The 20,542-nt window shown below is 48.8% G+C and overlaps 1 protein-coding gene across 27 annotated transcripts in view; it reads left to right on the forward strand.

Annotated features, from left to right (window-relative positions):
- Pgap2 (post-GPI attachment to proteins 2) overlaps window positions 1-20,295 on the forward strand; it is a 33,895-nt gene extending 13,600 nt beyond the window's left edge. Inside the window, exons 2-10 of one of the 27 annotated variants that reach the window (XM_076549104.1) lie at window positions 4,628-4,660; window positions 5,222-5,324; window positions 5,819-5,954; window positions 7,886-8,060; window positions 12,886-13,045; window positions 17,730-17,982; window positions 18,086-18,192; window positions 18,800-18,908; window positions 19,107-20,295. In XM_076549104.1, the coding sequence (XP_076405219.1) occupies window positions 12,887-13,045; window positions 17,730-17,982; window positions 18,086-18,192; window positions 18,800-18,908; window positions 19,107-19,237 (759 nt within the window). In that variant the 5' untranslated portion in view covers window positions 4,628-4,660; window positions 5,222-5,324; window positions 5,819-5,954; window positions 7,886-8,060; window position 12,886 and the 3' untranslated portion in view covers window positions 19,238-20,295. Of the gene's footprint in view, window positions 1-4,627; window positions 4,661-4,851; window positions 4,997-5,221; window positions 5,325-5,818; window positions 5,955-7,062; window positions 7,185-7,885; window positions 8,061-11,741; window positions 11,860-12,650; window positions 13,046-17,729; window positions 17,983-18,085; window positions 18,193-18,799; window positions 18,909-19,106 lie in introns of those variants that run through there. The other 26 variants (XM_076549098.1, XM_076549134.1, XM_076549092.1 and 23 more) reach the window with 26 other exon arrangements.
- Window positions 20,296-20,542: the final 247 nt, after the last annotated feature.

Genomic DNA, 20,542 nt, shown 5'->3' on the forward strand with positions numbered 1-20,542 from the left:
CATAATGACTGCAGGCCAGAAAAGGGCACCAGATCTAACTACAGATGGTTGTGAGCCACCATGTGGTTGCTGGGAACTGAACTCAGGACCTCTGAAAGAGCAGCCAGTGCTCTTAACCACTGAGCCATCTCCACCCCCCCACCCCCCCCACCCCCCCACCCCCCCCACCCCCCCACCCCCTGTGAATCCCTGTCTTAACGAAAGAAAATAAAAGAAAAAATTAGTCCATGCAGCTATAATTTGAGGGAGACAGAAAACCAATGAAGCAATCTTATAGGAAATCTTTTTTACTTATTCATTTTGTGGATGGATGTTTTGCCTGCATGTATGTATATGTACCATATGTATACTTTGTCCCCTAGAAGACCAGAAGAGGGTGTCAAATTCACTGGAACCAGAGTTACAGATGGTTATGAGTCACCATGTGGGTGTTGGGAATTGAACCCAAGTCTTTTGGAAGAGCGTCTAGTGCTCTTAACTGCTGAGCCATCTCTCCAGTCCCACAGAGCTGCTGCTGCTTCTCCTTCTCCTTCTTTTTGGTTTTTCGAGACAGGGTTTCTCTGTGTAGTTTTGGTGCCTGTCCTAGAGCTTTTTTTCTTGACACATTCTATATTCTCTTCTTATCTGTCCCCCATTTATACACTGCCTCCCTGCTACCGGGTGCTGGAATATCTTTGTGAACACTAAGTCAGCTTGAAAGGGTGTGGTATGTGGGTGTGCACAGGGAGACTGAATGGTAACTGTGGCTAAAACTGGACATTGATGATGCTATTTAAGGCACAAGACTGTCTGGAGTATTTCCAAATATAAGCAAATCCACAGGGGAATAAGAGATACCAGAAAATGTCAACAGCAGCAGCTACTTGCACAGTGGACAAATGCCAAGTTAGGAAGCACTGAGTGCCTGCTGGTGAGGAGAGACTGGAGGCCCAATTGCTCATTCAATTTCTAATTCTTTTTAAAAAAAAGTTAACATTTATTAGCTGGGTGGTGGTGGTGCTCGCCTTTAATCCCAGCACTCAGGAGGCAGAGGCAGGCAGATCTCTGTGAATTCGAGGCCAGCCTGACCTACAGAGTGAGTTCCAGGACAGCCAGGACTACGAAGAAAAACCCTGTCTCGAAATAAAACAAAAACAAAAACAAAAACAAAAAAAAATTTAACATTTATTTATTCATGTGTGTGTGTGTTTGCCTGCCTGCCTGCATGCATGCATGCATGCATTCAAATGCCTGTCTTGTGTGTGGAGGTCAGAAGACAATTTATGGGAGTTGGTCATCTCCTTCCACCATAAAGACTGAGGTCATGTCTGACAGCAAGTACCTTGCCATCTTGTCACTTACATCCCCCCTTCTTTGCTTTTTGAGGCAGAGTCATGGCTGCCTTTAAATCTGCCATGTAGCTAAGGATATCTTTGAACTCTCGATCCTCCTGCCTCTACCTCTCTATTGTGGAAATTACAGGCCTGTGCCACCACCCCTGTTTTGCTCGATTTCTTTATCTGTATGATGGATTTCACCAGATTCTTCTGTCCAGATTATTAAGAGGAACAAATGGAAGAGTAGTTATAGTCTCTAGCACATTATAAGAACACTCATCTACTTTCCCTTACATAAACCAAGCAGAAATGTGCTTAGAGGGGGTCATTGACCACTGAGGTCAGAGAAGGCTTAGGAGGAGTTCTGACTGTAGCTTGTTGTCTGGTTGTAACAACCTTCAGATCCTGGGTACCTTCCACTTGCCTGCCACTGCTGTATTTCTCCAGTTCTCATAGCACTCTGTGATGCAGATATCCCTCAAGCCATTTTACAGATGAAGGAACAGACTCAGAAGTGTGAGGTGAATGGTCCACACTGGACAGATGCCAAGAGAATGAAATGCAAGATCAGAGATCCTCACACCAGACAGTGGTAGTAGTTTAGAAACTGAAGGACTCGGCCTCAGGGGCCAGTATTTAGGGCCACAGGAACAGTCAAGGAGTCAAAATAGGGAACAAGAGCAAGGAGTTGGCACCACTGGGGTGGAGCTAGACAGAAGACGTGAAGCCCTGAGACAGGAAACGCAAATCTAGTTGCTGAGAGTGGATAGAGGTGGTTATTTTAGGCCTGGCAGCGGTGGTGGTGGTGGTGGTGGTGGTGGTGGTGGTGGTGGTTGTGCACACCTTTAATCTCAGCACTCAGGGGGCAGAGGTAGGCAGATCTCTATGAGTTCGAGGCTAGCCTGGTCTACGGAGTGAGTTCCAGGATAGCCAAGGCCACATAGAGAAACCCTGTCTGGGGGGGTGGGGAGAAGTGGTCATTTTATTAAAATTTTACTAGTCTATTTGTTCTAGAAACCCTAAGAGCATGGTATAGAGAATTCAGTCAAGAAAAGTTGCTTTGGGACTGTGAAGGCTCATCTGGTAAAAACACCCTGAAAGCCTGATAACGTGAGTTTTATCCCCGGAAGGAAGGAAGCCATGGTAGTATGAGAAGAACCAACTCCTGAAAGTCTGACTTCCACATACAGACCATGGCATATGCAGGACACACACACACACACACACACACACACACACACACACACACACCACAAAAACACATCATGTACATCATATACACGAAAGATAAAAATCAATGTGTGTAGCTTTAGCGAGCTTGGTGGTGCACACCTGTAATTTACATGTGCTTGCTTCAGAATCAAGGCTGTGCTTGGCTATGCAGTGAGTTCAAAGACTGCCTGAACCCTGTTTCAAAAAAAAAAAAGAGAGAGAATGAAAGCAAGCAAGCAAACAAAAGAAGGCCGGTGAGATGGCTCGGGGTTGAAGCCACATGGACCCATATGGTGAAGGAAGAAAACTGACTCTCCAAGGGTGTTCTACGATTTCCACACATGGGCCCTGCCCCAAAAGCAATATTAAAAATTCAAATTGAAATAAAAAGAAAAGCAGCTTTTATACTTAAAACTATCTTTTCTTGGCTGGGTGGTGATGGCAAATGCCTTTAATCCCAGCACTCAGAAGGCAGAGGCAGGTGGATCTCTGAGTTTGAAACCAGCCTGGTCTACAGAGCAAGTTCCAGAACAGCCAGGGCTACACAGAGAAACCCTATCTCAAAAAAAAAAAAAAAAATCTTTTCTTGAGTTGGAGCCCCAAAGAGTGGGTCTGGATCCCCACCCCCATTGCTCAGTCCAATACCTGTCCTAGAAAGGGTTTAGTCTAAGTGAACTAACAAGATTAAATACATGAAAAAGAGTTCTTGTAAGTTAACCAGCAGTTTGAGCCCCTGTTTCCCATTCTCCAGTGTGGCAATTATAGCTACTCTATGGGACTGACTCTGATAGAGACTATTGGCATGACTTCAGGCACATGAATATGTAATGTACAGTCTCTGTTTTCCATTGGGTAAAGTGGCGATATTAATCATTTCTAGCTTAGGTGAGGGATGTAACTTAGTTGGTAGAATGCTTGCCTAGCATGTGCCAACATTTGATTCCCAGCCATCCATAAATCATGGGTTGGTGACATACACTTGCAGTCCTACACTAAGACATGGAGGCACTAAGAAGTCCTACCCACTTTTTTTTGGGGGGGAGGGTATCATTTTTACCGTGATGTATGAGTGCTGGTGGAGACTAGAGGACAGCTTGTGGGAGTCAGTTCTCTCCTTCCATGCTCTAAGTTCCAAGGATTGAACTCAGGTTGTCAGGCTTGGTGGTAGGTACCATTAGCCACTGAGCTATCCTATCCACCCAGAGGTCTTACTGAACAAGCCATCTTACCCATAGGAGACTGTCTTAAAAAAAAAAAAGCCTGGTGTTGGTGGCACACACCTTTAATCCCAGCACTCAGGAGGCAGAGGCAGACAGATCTCTGAGTTTAAGGCTAGCCTGCTTTACAGAGTGAGCTCCAGGACAACCAGGGCTACACAAAGGAACCCTGTCTTGAAGACCAGAAACCAAAACCAAAACCAAAAGTGTATCCACCTTATTTTTAATGAGGATTAAATGAGTTAATACATACAAAGTAGAAATGTGCCTAGGGTATAAAGGATACCAAAACATATTACTGTCTGGCTCAGAAGTTCTGCATCTGCTGCAAGTGGTCCTGGCAATCCCCAAGATGCCTACAGGAGACTAGTTGGTCCCTCACCCCCTCCTTCCTTTTTGGGTAGGATAATCTTTTCAGAGAGGTTCGGTTTATGGGTCAGTCTAGGCCAGACCAAAATGAGAAAAGAACACTGGGAGCTGGTTTCTTTTTATTGTGAAGAGCCTTTAAGTTGGGTCCTGCAGAACTTCGACCTCCTCACCCCTAAGGCCCGCGGGAGATGTCTGAAAAAAATAGGGCGCCCTCTTCTGATAGAAGGTGGGAACAGCTTTGGCCCAGAGTTTCTGGGATGGGCTTTTCAGTGTATCACCATCTGCAAGGTGGGGTTTCTTTGTTTGCCCAGCTCCTTTTGTTGCATGCTGTAACCGGCCATAGAGAGCAAAGTTTGAGGGGAAAGCGCCAAGGCTGGGGCAAAACTGGCTTAATGTTTCAGAAGTGCAAAGCTGGATAATTTGATTAGAATGAGGGTGGAAGACTGGAGAACCAGGTCAGGGAAAGAAGGAAATCTGGACCCTGCTGAATGAATTTTTATGTTCTTTCAACAGGTGATGGCATGCAGCCAGAGGTAAGATGACAAGGTAACTCTTATCCAACATGTCAAAACCAGGTGTCCAGGGCCCTTCTGGCTGTTCGCACACAGTCAGAAATAGTGGGGGCAGAGTAGACCTGGAGAGGCTTGCCCTCTGGAGACTCTAGATGATCAGGAGAGCCAGGGGTCACGGTCCCCAGAGCGGGGAGGAGCCAGTGTAAATACGGGCCCAGTTTCCTCTGTAAGATCCGCCCCAGACGCGCCAGCCCCGCCCCACGCCGTTGCTGCTGCGACCCGCCCCCTTCACTCGCCCCCGGGCCGGGTGGGGGCTCCAGCTTCCCGCGCCCCTGGCTACGGGTCCAGCCCCCTAGCCACCAACGCTTGGGTGAGTAAGGGAATAGCCGGTTTGGGCTACAGGGTAACCTCACTCGGGGAGCCCCGCCACGAGGTCCGGCCTCCACAGGCCTGGAGTCCGGGTGCCTGCCCGCCTTGTGCACACACTCAGAACCCCGGGAACTGTAGGCGGCCAGACGCTGAGCGACCTCCTGCCCCTGCCCGCTCTGTGGTGGGGCTAGACGTGCTGGGATTAAACGCTGCCTTTACTCCGCAGGGCCTCCTGCTCAGGATACCTCCAGGCGCTGCGGATGGAGGCGTGGGGGAGCCTTGGAACCTCATAGTCTAGTTTTGAATCCCAGCTCTGCCTGTGGCTTTGAGTAAGTGTTTTTTAACCACCCCGAGGCTCAGTTTACTCTTCTGTGAAATGGGAACCCAGAGGACAGAACCTACTCCTAAAATAGATAGGATTATAAGAGATTGTATATCAAGTGCTGAGGTCAAAATGTGGATTCTGACAGGAAGGTGGTAGTGAGATCTTTGGGGACATTGGATGTGAAGTGGGATACTCCTAAAAGCAGCAGTTTTCGGAGCCCTGTGTGTGGTGCCTGTAATCCCAGAACAGGAAGGCAGAGACAGGAGGATTGGGAGTCTCCAGCCAGCCTGGGCTACACAGTAGGACCTTTTCTGCACACACCACACTAAAATAAAACAAAGTAAAATCGACTGAGGAGTCCCAGTGAAGAAGAGAACGCTAAGAGCAGAACTTAGCAGTGTGCCCCTAAAACTGAGACAGGAAGCAGGGACCAAGTTGGAGGGGCCTTAGAAGTAATCTAGACCTTGTGTTTTTCTCCTGTTGTACAATTCGAAACAGGCCCAGGATGGTTAGGTGACTTGTCCAAGGTTACACACCTAAAAGGGAGAGGCCAGACACAAAGGCCAGAAGTGGAACCAGCTCTCCTGTTTGTTTCTGAAACTGTCCTTGAACCAACTCCTGGTCCCTTTCTTGGGTAAGGTCTCTTCAATCTGAAGATCTGGTCTTCTGTTAGAGGAGCCCAGAGGTTCCCGGGGGATTAGGAGGAGGACTGGTTAAATCTACTTCAAATACAGTCTAGGTGTGGTCTGGGTGGGGAAAGCACTCCCATCAAGGGCCCCATTCAGGGAATAGGTTGGATGTGGGAGGGTCATCAGTGCCACTTCCAACTTCTCGGGGAGATGCTTGACCAAATATTTATTGGCCCAAAGGGAAGGAAGGACTTGAGAATTTGGGTTGGGCAGCCTGGTCTAGCCTAGTGGAGAGGTAGTTGGGAAGGTAGATGAAAATACGGAGGTGTGCCCACCTGTTTCTGGAATGCTAGGAGGCCAGCCTGAGAGCAGAGTTCTGCTTAAGGGTGGGGCCAGAAAGAGTCATGGCTTGAGACCAGAAGGGCCGGTTTTTTATGTATCTGGAGCCAGCTATAGGCTTGGCACCAAGAAACCTAAACTCTGGGAATGACTGTTCCCCAGGCTCAGCCTTGAGGAAGAGATTCTCTGCCTCCTGGTTTCTCCATCTTTACAATGGGAACAGGGAGACTGGCTCTTTTATGTAGTATGAAGAAGTATTTGTTTTGTTTTGTTTTTTGAGACAGGGTTTCTCTGTGTAGCCCTGGCTCTTCTGGAACTTGCTATGTAGACCAGGCTGGCTTCCAGAGATCCGTTTGCCTCTGCTCCTCAAGTGCTGGGATTAAAGATGTGCACCACCATGCCAGGCAGATTTGTTTTCTTTTGTTCTTTGCTCACTCCAGTCCTAACCTGACCTTCCCATCTAGAGTATGGGTGCAGAGAGAAAGGGATTAAAAAGTCAGAGTTGAAATATATGGCTCTTTATGGACCCGCCATTTCCTTCCTGCTGACCCTGAGTAAAATCCTGCTTCAGCTTCTCTTCTCTACACCGAGAGGGGTTGGGCTAGGTTGTTAGTGTGTACTTAGCTCTTACAGTGCCTCACCTTAGAAACTCTTTTTTTTTTTTTTTGCTTCTTTGTTTCTTGAGACAGGGCTTCTCCGTGTTACAGAGCCCTGACTGTCCTAGAACTTGCTCTGTAGACCAGGCTGGTCTTGAACTCACAGAGATCCGCCTGCCTCTGCCTCCCAAAGGCAGAGGGATGGGACAAAAGGCACATGCCACTACAGCCTGGCAGAAACTCTTGTCTGAGGGAAAAATCAGTTTTCAAGAACCTTCACCTCATCTCAGGAGGCACTGGGTACTGGGAAGCCACCAGAAGCTGACCAAGCAGTTCTGACCTATACACAGCAAGACCAGGCTATCACCCGGCCTGATTCTGCAAAACCTTTCACCCTTAGAGCACATGAGGCAGCAGGCAGGGATAATCATGGGACGGAGGTTCTGTCAGCTTCCAGGGAGTCCCTGCTGCACTGGATTGCTGTGGCTGCATAGAGCACCCCAGAGTCTGGGAAGGGCCTGAAAGTGCAGCAGGGCCCGCACCGGTGAGAGAAGCAGTGAGAACTGAGAGGCCATGAACCAAGAGGCTGGGGCAGAGGCTTGGGGGTGCGAGTGGGGGTGGGGAGACATGGGTCAGTCTATTTACCAGTTGGTTTTAAGTTTGGTTCTTGAACTAATGAAAGACTAGCTAAATCAACTGCTGTAGTCTAAGGCCTGTCTAGCCAGGCAGAAGGTTGAGGAGAAGGCTGTGCATGCTGTTTCAAGCTTTATCTTGGTATCGATGAAGTTCAGCCTCTCCCCTCAGAAACTGAAGTGGAGTGCTGCTGTGGGATTCTGAGTCAGTCTTCCTTATCCAGGACCGGAACTGTAAGGGTTTAGGAGTCTCTTCACACTCCTACCCCATAGCGTAGCTAAGTTTCAGATTGAGCATGAGCGCTGGTGTTACCTCTGGGCCCCCAGTCCTGCTGCCTGGGACCCTGACAGCATGCCCTCCATCCTCAGGTCTGACAAGATGTACCAGGTCCCACTGACGCTGGACCGGGATGGGACCCTAGTCCGGCTCCGCTTCACCATGGTGGCCCTAGTCACGGTTTGCTGTCCACTCGTCGCCTTCTTCTTCTGCATCCTTTGGTCCCTGCTCTTCCACTTCAAAGAGACAACGTCTACACACTGTGGGGTAGGGCTTGGCGGGCACTGGTGGCTCGTGTTCAGACCCGTCTGGATCTTTTCTGAGATCCCGATTTGATATTAATGGAATTAGCCAGTTCTCCTGTGGACGCCATCAACTATACTGGGCTTACTGGGTGGTGGTGGGTTGCTTGTAAATTGAGGTCTCATGAGTTAGGTCCCTTCTACTTTCCAGGAAGGTTCTAGGAACTGGGATCACTAAAGTTGGGCAGTCCCCAGACCCAGAACCTGGGCCAGGTCTGGAAGTCCATACCTTTAATCCCAACACTTGGGAGGCAGAGGCAGGTGGATCTCTGAGGCCAGCCTGATCTACATAGTGAGTTCCAGGCCAGTCAGGGTTATATAGAGCGTCACTGCCTTAAAAACAAACAAAGAAATAAAAACCCAGAATCCAATCACTGCTTCATAGAGGAGCAGATTCAGGAGCTCCAAGGTTTCCTGGAGGGTGAGGGGAGATTAGGACTGGAATAGAGGACATTGTAGGTCTCACAGTGTGTTACTATGGGCTTATGCCTGTGTTCATAGGAATGCAATTTTGTGCATGTATGTGTCTGTTTGTGATTGTGAGAGACATACCTATATTTAATGGCTTTAAGTAGGATTGTGTGTGTGAGAGAATGTCAGTCTGTCTGTGTGGAGACCTAGTTATGTGCATGAATATGTGTTCTAGGGTAGGTCCCATGCCCTCTGAGGGTGCTTAAGCTATAAAGAGAGATTTGAGAGTTTCTTCCTCCGTAAAATATCAGAATAAATAGGTGAAGACTGTGTTGACATCTGTTATACTTATTCTCTGACCTACAGTGCTACCTGAGACCCAGGGAGTGAGTTTTAGTTTCTGTGTCCATAGAGAGGTTGATGATGCCTGCCCTTCTCCTTTCCAAGGCTGGTATAGAGCTCCGTCCGGGTAGAGACAGCGTGGGAAGGTGGGTTGGGGAGTGCCAAGGGTGGGAAACAGGAGGAGGAAGAGAAGGAGAAGGAAGAAAGAGATCATAAGGTTAGGAGGTGGGTCAGGAGATGAGCCTGGGCATGGAGCTTAACTAATGTTAGAGAGGGCTCTGAAGACCCCACCAGCTTCCTCTATTTGATCCTCACTCTTCTATGAAAGCCACCTGCTCCATACGTGGTCTGGGTCTAGCAGAGGATCCGGTCTGGGAGTTTGAGGTGAGGGCTCACTTCTTTTGTTCAATATGACTTGAATTTTTTTTTTTTCCTGATTTGAGGAGATGAGCCTTGAACGAGGGCACACGGTCTGATGAGAGATATCTGAGGGGATAGGGAAGCAAGAGATGGTGGCTCATGTCTAATCCCAGCAGTAGAGAGGCTGAAGCAGGAAATGGATTCACTTGAAATCAAGGACAACCTGGGCTCAAGAGTGAGACTGTCTCACTCCACCCTCCAATAAATAAGTAAAAAGTAAATGGAGGGAACGGGAGTAGGAGAAAAGAAAGTAGCCAGGTTAGTGGTTCTCCACCTGTGGGTCGTGACTCCCACAGGGGTTACATATCAGATATCCTGCAAGTCAGATATTTATGTTATGATTTGTAACAGTAGCAAAATTACAGTTATGAAGTAGCAAAGAAATAATTTTATGGTTGGGGTCACCACAACCTGAGGAACTGTATTGAAGGGTCACAGCATTGGGAAGGTTGAGAACCACTGAGCTAGGTGATCTAAGATCATTTCCTGCCTTAGTGTTTACCTAAGATGTGTTCCCATTACCTAACTCCTGTCTGTCCTGAAAATCCTTTCCAAGGTGTTTCCTCCTCTAGAACACCTTGCCTAGCCTCTTTGAGGCAAACTTAATTCCTTCTTCTAAGTGCCCGCTATTCTTGGTGTTAATTACCTACATTTCTTTTCTACCATATCTGTATCTGTCTTCTTCACCATACTGGGATCTCCATGAGAACAAGCACCGCACTGAGTCAGAAAGTTTTTGTTGGGTAAAAGGATAGGACTTCCCAGTCTAGTGGTTGGGAAAGGCAGATAGTCCAAACAAAATTAAAGAGGTTTTACAGCTTATAAGTCAAACTGAGTAGGCTGTTTGCTCTGCCCTTCCGACTGGCCCTGAGGGCTAACGGGACCAGTGACCTCAGCCTACCTGATACCCACTACCCACTCTTGGCATACCAGCTAGGGAACTAAAGCATGGGTAGTTACTTGCTTAGTGACCCTGGGAATATTCCACCCCCACTCCCTGGAACTCTTCAGTTGGATATTGAAGCTTTTCATTTATGCTTTGAATTTCTTATCCAGAATATCTCAGGAAGGGCCAACCCTAGGAATAAAATAAGTAACCTCGAGGAGCACCAATGATGTCGCCTCTGCTTACACATCCCAAGTAACAAGGAGCTCCCTTTTTCATGTGTGTGTGTAGCTTTGGAGCCTGTCCTGGAACTCACTCTGTAGAACAGGCTGGCCTCGAACTCACAGAGATCCATCTGCCTCTGCCTTCCTAGTGCTAGGATTAAAGGTATGCACCACCACTGCCTGGTGGAGCTCCCTTCTTTAGGTAACCTATTCTACAGAGGTTTAGTAACTGACAATGAGCACACTTTTTTTTTTTTTTTTTTTTTTAATAATAAGCATAGATTTGGAGGGGGTGATTTTTTTTGAGACAGGATCTCACTATACAGTTCTTGCTGGCCTAGAACTTGCTATAGAACAGGGTGGCCTTGAATTTATAGAGATCCACCTGCCTCAGCCTCCCAAGTGCTGGGATTAAAGGCGTGCACTACCATGCTTGGTTGATAGATTTCCCCCCCAAATGTCTGTCCTGGCCTTGGCTCTGCTGTGATAACCATAGCGCCATGCTCTCCTCTTGGCACTCCATCAGTCCCGCAGAGATGGGAAGACAGGAATGGAGACGCCTGAGTCTGTCCCAGTAGAAGAGCTCCAATTTTTGCAGGGAACCCTCCTCCCAGAATAGGGTCTATAGGCTCCTTACAACCCTAAATATGTCCTTGGACTCAATCCAGTTGGTAACTGTGTTGTCTTTATTGGGCCCAAATCTGGATAATAGGACTTCAGCTGACCTGGGAAATACAGGCACACGTAATACTGTTTATTCCTGTTTCTATCAGACTTCTGTTGACAAAGCCCAAGCTATCATTAGCTATTTCTGTACAGGTACAGGATGGAACTCTGTGTGTGTGTGTGTGTGTGTGTGTGTGTGTGTGTGTGTGTGTGTGTGTGTGTGTGCTCGCGCTCAAGCACATGTAATTGTGCACACATGTCCCGTGGCACAGGTGTGGCAGTCAGGATAACTCTGAGAGTCAGTTCTCCTCTTCTACCTTTCTGTGAGTTCTGGGGATCTAACTCGGATCATCAGGCGGCATGACAAGTGCTTGTACCCCTCGGCCACCCCTCTGGCCTCTTGATTCTCTTTGTGCAGGAGTAGTCAGCTCTCTTAGTGGAGCAAAAAAGAGATTCCCAGTCATGTTTCCATCAGAAGGAGCTGGACCCCATTCTTCTTTCTCTTTCACCCTTTCTAGAAAGGCACTTGTCTCCCTGGAACAGAGTATTTAGAAAGATCTGCGCCTTCATGCCTGGCAGAGAAGCTCGTGGGCTGACCTTAGTCACTATCACGTCTTACAGTTGCACAGTGTTCTGGGATTTATGAGGTGGCCTTGTTGATTCGGAGAAGGCTGTGTGCCTGGGCAGGCGTGGAGAACTTGGTTTTGTGGGCGGAAGGCAGGCCCTGAGGACCTGGGGGTGGGACCCTCTGGTTTGAAGCAGTTTCAGTCTGGCTGGAGCCCTCAATCCCAGCCCAGGATTCTTCAGCACCCCGTGTAAGTGTTTCCTGACCAGCCTCCCATTCCACCCTATTCCTGATGAAGAGCTAGTCTGGTAGACTAGGGTCCGCTTCCTCCTTAATGGGAGGAAGTGTGGGGTCCAGGGAAAGAGTTGGTCCTAGGCCTTTTAATCCAAATCCATCTCTGTTTGCCTTAGCTTGCCCCAAATGGAGCCCAGCTGGAGGAACCATGGTGGTTAGGGCCAGAGAGGCTGTGGGGTGGAACTTCTCTGCCAGGAAGGAGAAAGGAATGGGAAAAGGCCAGCTTCCGGGACTTGTGCTTACCCTGGATGCAGGCTTCCTGGCTTTGACTCAGTGCACTAGCTGAAGCTGAAGGGAGAAGGTTCCGAAGACCCTCATATTTCTCCAGATTTTGGATTGTTGGTCCTCTCAGAGGGGAAAGAGATGGACATTGGTCCTCCATGGGATCAGGGTGCTGCCTCCTGTGACTTAGCTCATTCAGAGCCTGGGGGTGGAATGGTAACCTGTGGTTCTGCTGAATGGGCCGAGGACACTCTCATTGTTCCTGGTTGAACATGGGTGAGAAGGAGGAATGTGATCAGACAGGGTCAGTGGGAGGAGGGCTCAGCTAGGCTGAGCCAAGGGTCCTTAATCTAGAGCCTTAAACTGCTAGATAACCAAAGGCTTTAGTCCAGGCTCTGGATCCTGGCAGAGTTCCGGGCCTTTGTCTCCTCCTCTGTGTGATGGGAATAATGACTTTTCCACCTCTGGTCCTTCTCAGTTGCCGTGAGGGTTGTGAAGTGAAACCATCACAGCTCCAGTGTTCAGGCCCTGCGGTCCGCTTGTTGTCCAGGCTCTTTAAAAGGTGGAACTAGAGCATCAGTGTGCCGTGGTTCCCAGGAACTGCCCCTGCCTGTCTCTGCCATTCCCGTCGCATCTCTTGTTGTTTTCTGTCCCCCTTTCTACTTATGTTCTGGCTTTTCCTTGTACCAGCTCTGGAAAAGGCTCCACTTTCCCGGGCCCCAAGTTGTGTCCCTTGCTTTGCTTGGACCACTCCCTACAGGATGTTCTCCGCGCCCTTGGACCCCGATGGGACCGTGTTCCGGCTCCGCTTCACAGCCTTTGTCTGGTGGGTCATCACTTTTCCCCTGTTCGGCTTCTTCTTCTGCATCATCTGGTCTCTGGTGTTCCACTTTGAGTACACGGTGGCCACTGACTGTGGGGTGAGTTTCAGGCTTCCCAGCACCCCGGGCAGGGGCAGGTTATGAGGTAGTGGTAAGGGAAGAATCAGGGAGTAGGAGGAAAAGGAAGATCAGAGAGAGGAAAGTAACCAAAGGGTCGGGGGTGGGACAGGTCAGAGTTTACTGAGAAATGAGAGGCAGGAACTCCAAGAGCAGAATCACCACCACCTCTAAGAGTTGGAAGAGGATTACAGAAAATACAAAAGAAGTGGGGCAGAGGATGTTGAGGGCATGCGGGGGAGGGGGAGGGAAGGAGGGGCTGGGCAGAATGGGGCAGGAAAATGAGGAAGATACTGGAGAAAAACTAGACGAGAGGAAGCTAGGGACTAAGGATGTGTATGAGACCAGGAGCTAGGATAAGTAACAGGTAGTTTTAGCTCAGATTAAGGGAACGATCCCTTAACTCTGGGATCTTCTAGCTTGGTTTCTCTACTGGCAGCCCTAGGCCCCACAACCTGGGTCCACTCAGGGTAGCTAGAAACCAGGATGGACTTCCTGCCTCCTAGATCAATCCGCGAGGTCTTTTCTGAAGGACCAGGAATACAAGTTGTGTGTCAGAGGCATGGAGATGAATATACACTTGCTCTTAGCATCTAATTCATACAAGAGACAGTCTTTAGACATAGTTCCAATATAGTGAGTTGGAATTCTTTTTTTTTTTTTTTAAATATTTTATTTTTATTTTTATATGTGTGGGTATGTGCACATAAGTTCAGGTACTCATGGAGGCTGAGAGGGCATCAGATCCTCTGGAGCTGGAGTTACAGGTGGCTGTGAGCTGCCTGAGGTGGATGCTGGGAACCAACCTGGGGTCTTTTGGAAGGGCAGCAAGCTCTCTTAATCACCGAGCCATCTCTTGCCACTGAATTGGGATTCTTACTGTGATAAAAGGGGATACAGGGACTACAGGGCTCAGAGGAGACATTTAATCCAGTTTGGATCCTGGAGACGATTTCCTTCCTGAAGGAGGGAACTTTGTTGCCGGAATGTGTGGAGGTGAGAAAGGATCATTGTGAATACCAGGCTAACAACTGTGAATCTTATCCTGAGGGTAATGGGAGCTTTAGAAAAATTTTAAGCAGAAAGAGACATGATCAGGTTTGTGCTTTAGAATTTCCTTCCAGCTTCAGAATGGAGAAAGACTAGGGATCAAGAATAGGAAACCAAGCCAGGCAGTGGTGGCACACACCTTTAATCCTAGCACCCCGGAGGCAGAGGCAAGAGGCCAGCCTGGTCTAGAGAGCGAGGCCTAGGACAGTTAGGGATACACAGAGAAACCCTATCTAGAAAAAAAAAAAATAGGGAGACCAGTGGGAACGCTAGTGCACTGGCTTGTAGTACCGGCGACCAACATCAAGAAGATACAGACCAGCACCAGATGAGAGAGTGGAGCCCAGAGAAGGGGTAAATAGGATCATCAGGAGCTGGAGTTTTTGTCAAGTTGGTAAGGGGGTTGGAGGACAAGAAGGTAGATAAGGCTATATGTGGGGGGGTGGGGGTGCACCACGACGACGACAACTTTTGCCTGAGGCCAAAAGAATTATTCTTTAATGGTATAATCTGATAAGGAGTGTGTGTGTACATGTGTGCGTGTGCGTGTGCGTGTGTGTGTGCGTGTGCATGCCAGAGGACAATCTTGTGTTGTCATATCCACTTTGTTTTTAAGACAGTCTCATTTGGCTAGGCTCCCTGCCTTTGCCTGCCCAGCACTGGAATTACAAGAGCATGCCATTGTGCCTGGCTTCTTCTACCTGGGCTCTAGGTCTCTAACTCAGGTTCTAATGCTTGCACAGCAAACGTTTTACTGAGCTATCTTTCCAGTCCCTGGTTAGGGGATTTCTTGGAACTTTCCCTCTATGAGTTTCTGATCTACTTCTCTATTAGAAAGGGGTTCTTTGCCCATCAGTGCTTTTAGCTCTGGTCTCATGGGGACGTTTGGAATGAACTGTGTGCATCTGGTGTCTGATAGACTCTGAGGTTGTTGTTGGCACAGTTAGTGAATTAGGGAAACGATGTGCTGGAGAAGGAGGTGGAAATATTTATCTGATTGTGTGTGTATGTTTGTATGTGATGGATGACACAGTCCCTACTCTTAAATCCTGCCTCATCTTTAATCTGAAAGCAGTTTGTGAAGACAGCCCGACAGTCACTAACCTCTTCCTCTCAGGCACTGCTCCCTTGAATGCTTTCAGTTCTCCCAGTCGGCTTTAGATATGGGTTGTTCCCCACAACGTAGTTGAGATTGGGAAGTAGTCTTCAGAATAAATATTCCAGGAAGGCTGCACTCAGTCACCCAACTCAGGGCATCAGAGAGGCTGTAAAGGCAAGCGCTCTCACTCACTGCCTAGTGTGCTGCCTTCCCCTGTAAGTGGTTTTCTTATACTCAGTAGCCCTGTGACTCATAGCCTTCTTCTCAGGCTTCTCATGAAAGCCTGATGTATGAAAGCCATCACTTTTATACCCACTGTGGGCCCAACACTGTAGAAGCTCTATCACCGGAGAAGCTCTGGGACCCTACAAAGCCAGGTATTCTGGCAAATGCTTTTAATCCCAGCACACTCAGGTGAATCTCTGTGATCTCTGTGATTCAAGGCCAACTTGTCTAGATAGCAAGTACCAGGCCAGCTGGGGCTTCGTAGTGAGACTGTCCTAATTAGTTAAACAAAATTAATCACCTATAAGATAGGTAACATTATAACTATTACCAGTGAAGACATTGGAGCTGAGAGGTGAAGGGCCTTGCCCAAGGTCACCTAGATGATAAAGACAGTGCTGGGATATAGACCCAACTCTTAGAGCGCCTTCTCTGAAAACTCTCTCTTAGCTTCCTCTGGCAGTGCTGTGGTGGCTGTGAGGTCCTGGCTGGCCTACCCCATGTCATGGGAGGTCCCTCCAGCATTGCCCACTGTACCAGCAGTCCAGAGGCTCATTCAGTGTCTTCTTTGGAAGGAAGGAATGGAACTTTCAGAATTCTGTTTCTGAAGATCTAAAGACTGGACCCTTCATAGTTAGAGCAGAGTCGCTGGGTTGCTAGGCTCCACAGTGCCCTGGCTGTTGTTGAGTCTAAAAGTCTGTAGAAAGTGTGGGCAATGGATTGACAGCTTCTAGTATTGGAATCTTTTACAAAAGCAGTTCTCGCCTTCCAGACTGCAGGTCACACAATTCCCCAGTGAGTCCATGTGTGTTCAAGTTTGCTTCTGCTCTGTGACTGTTACCTTCCTCTCTTTCATCAAGCTTAGGGAGTGAGACTGCAGTGCCACAAAGAATGAGGCGTTCCAGGCACTGAGGAAGATGAACAGGATCATTTTCTTTTCTTTTTTCTTTGGAGACAGGTTGTTTTGTAGCCCTGGCTGGCCTGGAACGCATAGAGATCCACCTGCCTTTGTCTCTGAAGAGATTAAAATGCCTAGCAGGGCCATTTTCTTTTCTTAGAGACTTTGAATTATTATTTTTTTTTTTAAGATTTATTTATTATGTATACAGTGTTCTGTCTGCATGTATGCCTGCAGGCCAGAAGAGGGCACCAGATCTCATTATGTATGGTGTGAGCCACCATGTGGTTGCTGGGAATTGAACTCAGGACCTTTGGAAGAACAGCCAGTGCTCTTAACCTCTTAGCCATCTCTCCAGCCCCAGGGCCATTTTCTTAGAATATATCAGGTTAGAAGACCCCACTTTCTTTTTTTTTTTTTTTTTTTTTTTTTTTTTTTTTTTTTTTTTTTTTCCGAGACAGGGTTTCCCTGTGTAGCTTTGCGCCTTTCCTGGAACTCACTTGGTAGCCCAGGCTGGCCTCGAACTCACAGAGATCCGCCTGGCTCTGCCTCCCGAGTGCTGGGATTAAAGGCGTGCACCACCACCGCCCGGCAGAAGACCCCACTTTCTTTTCCTTCCTTCCTTCTTTCCTTCCTTCCTTCCTTCCTTCCTTCCTCCCTCCCTCCCTCCCTCCCTCCCTCCCTCCCTCCCTCCCTTCCTTCCTTTTTTGTTTTTGTTTTTTGTTTTGGAGACAGAGTTTCTCTGTATAGCCCTGGCTGTTCTGGAACTTCTGAAGACCAGGCTGGCCTCAAACTCAGAGCTCCACCTGCCCCTGCTTCCTGTATGTGGGGAATAAAGGTGTGGGCCACCTCTTCTGCCTGGCAGAAGATCCCACTTTCTTAAACATGATCACACAATTAGGATAGAGATTACCTGGAATTCCTGGCTTCCCTCAGGACCTCACAGCATTCTCTACACATTGTGCACCTGCCTAGAGGAATGCATGGAGCTGGGAGCAGTGAGAGGAACAGCTCAGCAGGGTAGCATTGTTCCAAATAAAGTCCAACGATCCCGGTCTTCAGGACTCAATGTCTGGGACCCTGGGATGCCCACAGAGCCTTATTCAGGCACAACCCTGAGCTATCAGCACAGGGAGACCCTGAGTCATATGCACACCTGCTCAAATGTGCAGGTTTCAGTTTCAAGAAAGATGGAGATAACCTTACTCTTGTCCAAATCCCAGCCAGATTAGGGAATAAACATATCAGTTCTGGGACCTAAAAGTGAAAGGCCGAGGGGGCGCCAGAAGGAGAACTTGGAAGAAAAAGGGGTGGCTTTAATAGATGGGAAGAAGGTCTTCCTGGTGGGCGGGACCAGCAAACGGGATGCCTTGACTCTCGGATTAACTCTCTAGGTGCCCAATTACCTGCCATCAGTGAGCTCTGCCATTGGTGGGGAGGTTCCCCAGCGCTATGTGTGGCGTTTCTGCATTGGCCTGCACTCGGCACCCCGCTTCCTGGCGGCCTTCGCCTACTGGAACCACTACCTCAGCTGCGCATCCCCGTGTCCGGGTTACCGCCTCCTTTGCCGCCTCAACTTCAGTCTCAACGTGGTGGAGAACCTCGCGCTGCTCGTGCTCACCTACGTCTCCTCCTCCGAGGACTTCAGTGGGTGCCCAGACAAGGGAGGGGTGAAGGGCACGGGGAGAGGGCACAGCCCCCTTTCCTGCCTAAGCGTGAGGGTGGTGTCCATCCTCCTTTCTCCCTCCAGCCATCCACGAAAATGCTTTCATTGTGTTTATCGCGGCATCCCTCAGTTACATGCTCCTCACCTGCATTCTCTGGCGGCTGACCAAGAAGCACACAGTAAGTCAGGAGGTACGGTCTACCCCTACTGGGCACTAGGAAGCCCAGAAGAGAATCGAGGACATCTGTCCTCAGGATGTGGGTAATGATGGCTGACCAAGGACTTTCTATTAGGATCCCAGCAGAAGGGCATGGGGGCTTTGGGCCGAGGCTTGGAGAAAAGTGAATGGTTGACTTGTCAACCATTTGGGTAGTACTGGAGAATGCACAGAGGCTGGAGATGGGGCCAAAATCAAGGCCAGCAGCCAGGCCCAGTGGGTTAGAAACACCGTCAGTGGGCTGGTTTGCGAGAACCCCCACCCACATACGCGGCCTTTCTTTGCCCAGCAATACCTGAAAGTGTTGGGTTGGTGGGCGAACTCCATGCATCTTTCCTACTCCATCCCACTGAAGTGGGAAGGGCAAGAGAGAGCTCTATTCCTTGGCTTCATTATCCCCCTAAATGCAGGGATGTGGACATGCTCATCATTTTTGCTGCCCGTCTGTATTTCCTTCCATGACCACTTTGGGAGCCAAGTGGGGGGGGGGGAGTCCCAGCCCTTAGGAACTAAGTCTAAGAGGGAAGCCCACCCACATATACCCAACAAGCCGCAGAGTGATCAGATAGTCCATCCTCTAGGATCGCAAGTCCTACAGCTGGAAACAGCGGCTCTTCATCATCAACTTCGTCTCCTTCTTCTCGGCGCTGGCTGTCTACTTCCGGCACAACATGTACTGTGAGGCTGGAGGTGAGACCAGCTAGGATCTGTGAACGGTCACAAGTGACTTCAGAGCACCTGTGGTGTTTTTCTATAGTAGGCAGTGGTCTTGGGTACTGGCTATCATTGTGTTCTCTGTGGTGGGCTGGTAATGTGATGATGTAGGAAGTCACTAAGAGGGTAAAACAAGAGGTTCACCATGCCCTATTCCTTGTGTCCTCGTAACAGTGTATACCGTTTTTGCCATCCTGGAGTACACTGTTGTCCTAACCAACATGGCGTTCCACATGACAGCCTGGTGGGACTTCGGGAACAAAGAGCTGCTCATAACCTCCCAGCCCGAGGAAAAGAGATTCTAAACCCTTCTCTGATGCTGGGAAGAGGCAACCCACTGCCCTTCAGAAACAAGAAGCCACTCCGGCCTTCTCCATGTCCTCTCCAGCTGGGACCTGGGGGAGAAGAGCAGGAGCGGGCGTGACAAGGCTCACCCCAGCATGCTGGTGTCTCCCCAACCCTCACCGGGATTTTCAAGAAACATCACCACTAACGGAAAGGTCCTCAGAACTGCGCTGGCAGGAAAGCTCCACCACTTGGTGCTAAAAAGAAAAAAAAAAAAAGTCCTGAGGTTCATGACTATCATTTAGTTTTTGACCTTTAAGTAGATACTTTTCACTGAGGTTAGGAACCACTGAGCAATGGCTGCTACCTGAAGATCACAGCCATTTCGCTCTAGGTCACTCATTTGACTGATGTGTCTAGTGATCTACCAGAGTGGTTGTAGTTCTATGAATTGCCCAGGTGTTCCAGATGTATGCTCTTCCCATCAGCCTCATTGTGTTCCTGTGTATGCCTGCGGGGAAGGCTTTGCCGGCATCTCTGAGGTCATCTGATGGAAGCAGTGCTCTGTCCCTGACAGATGGCCTGTCCCAGAAGCATCAAGCATGGGATGTATTTTCCTTCCCATCTATCTACAACCACTGGCTTTTTGGGCGAGCTGAAATATGCCTGTAAGCTTAGCACACCGGAGGCCAAGACGGGTGGACTGCATCAAGATCCATGCCAACCTGGGCTACAGTGAGACCTCGTCTCAAAAATGAAATGTCAGGCACATGCCTTTTAATCCCAGCACAGCAGAGGCAGGCAGATATGTGAGTTCAAGGCCAGACTGGTCTACACACTGAGTTCCAGGCCAGTCAGCTATACAGAAAGACCCTGTCTCAGAAAAAAACCAAAGTAATCAACCTTTAAAATCACAGGCATATTAAGACCTTTCCCTCTGACAAGGGGGCGGAGGTAGATTTCCCTATTCAAGAATGGGTTCCTTGATTTCCTTCATTTTCTCTACTGCCCCAGATCCCCAGCTTTGATTTGTGTATTTTATCTCAAAGGACAATAAATGTTTTTCTTTTGCCAACAATCTGGGGTAGGTATGTTATTCCTGGGGCTCATGTGTACATGGGAACTGAGGCAAGGAAGGGAGGGGTTAAGTCTACAGCCGCCCATTTTCTGTGGGGTCTCCCTTGCCCCTGCTGCCTAGTGTTTCCTATGGCTGCCCTCAGCCTCCATTTTGGTGCACACAAGTGGCTGAGCTCTCCTCTGAAATGACTCAGCCTGGAAGCTGGGCTAGCTAGGAGTCTTCAGTTGAAGCAGAGGCCTGGTTTGGG

The sequence above is a fragment of the Peromyscus maniculatus genome, chromosome 1 (genome assembly GCF_049852395.1).
Source record: "Peromyscus maniculatus bairdii isolate BWxNUB_F1_BW_parent chromosome 1, HU_Pman_BW_mat_3.1, whole genome shotgun sequence".
Taxonomy (NCBI): Eukaryota; Metazoa; Chordata; class Mammalia; order Rodentia; family Cricetidae; genus Peromyscus; species Peromyscus maniculatus.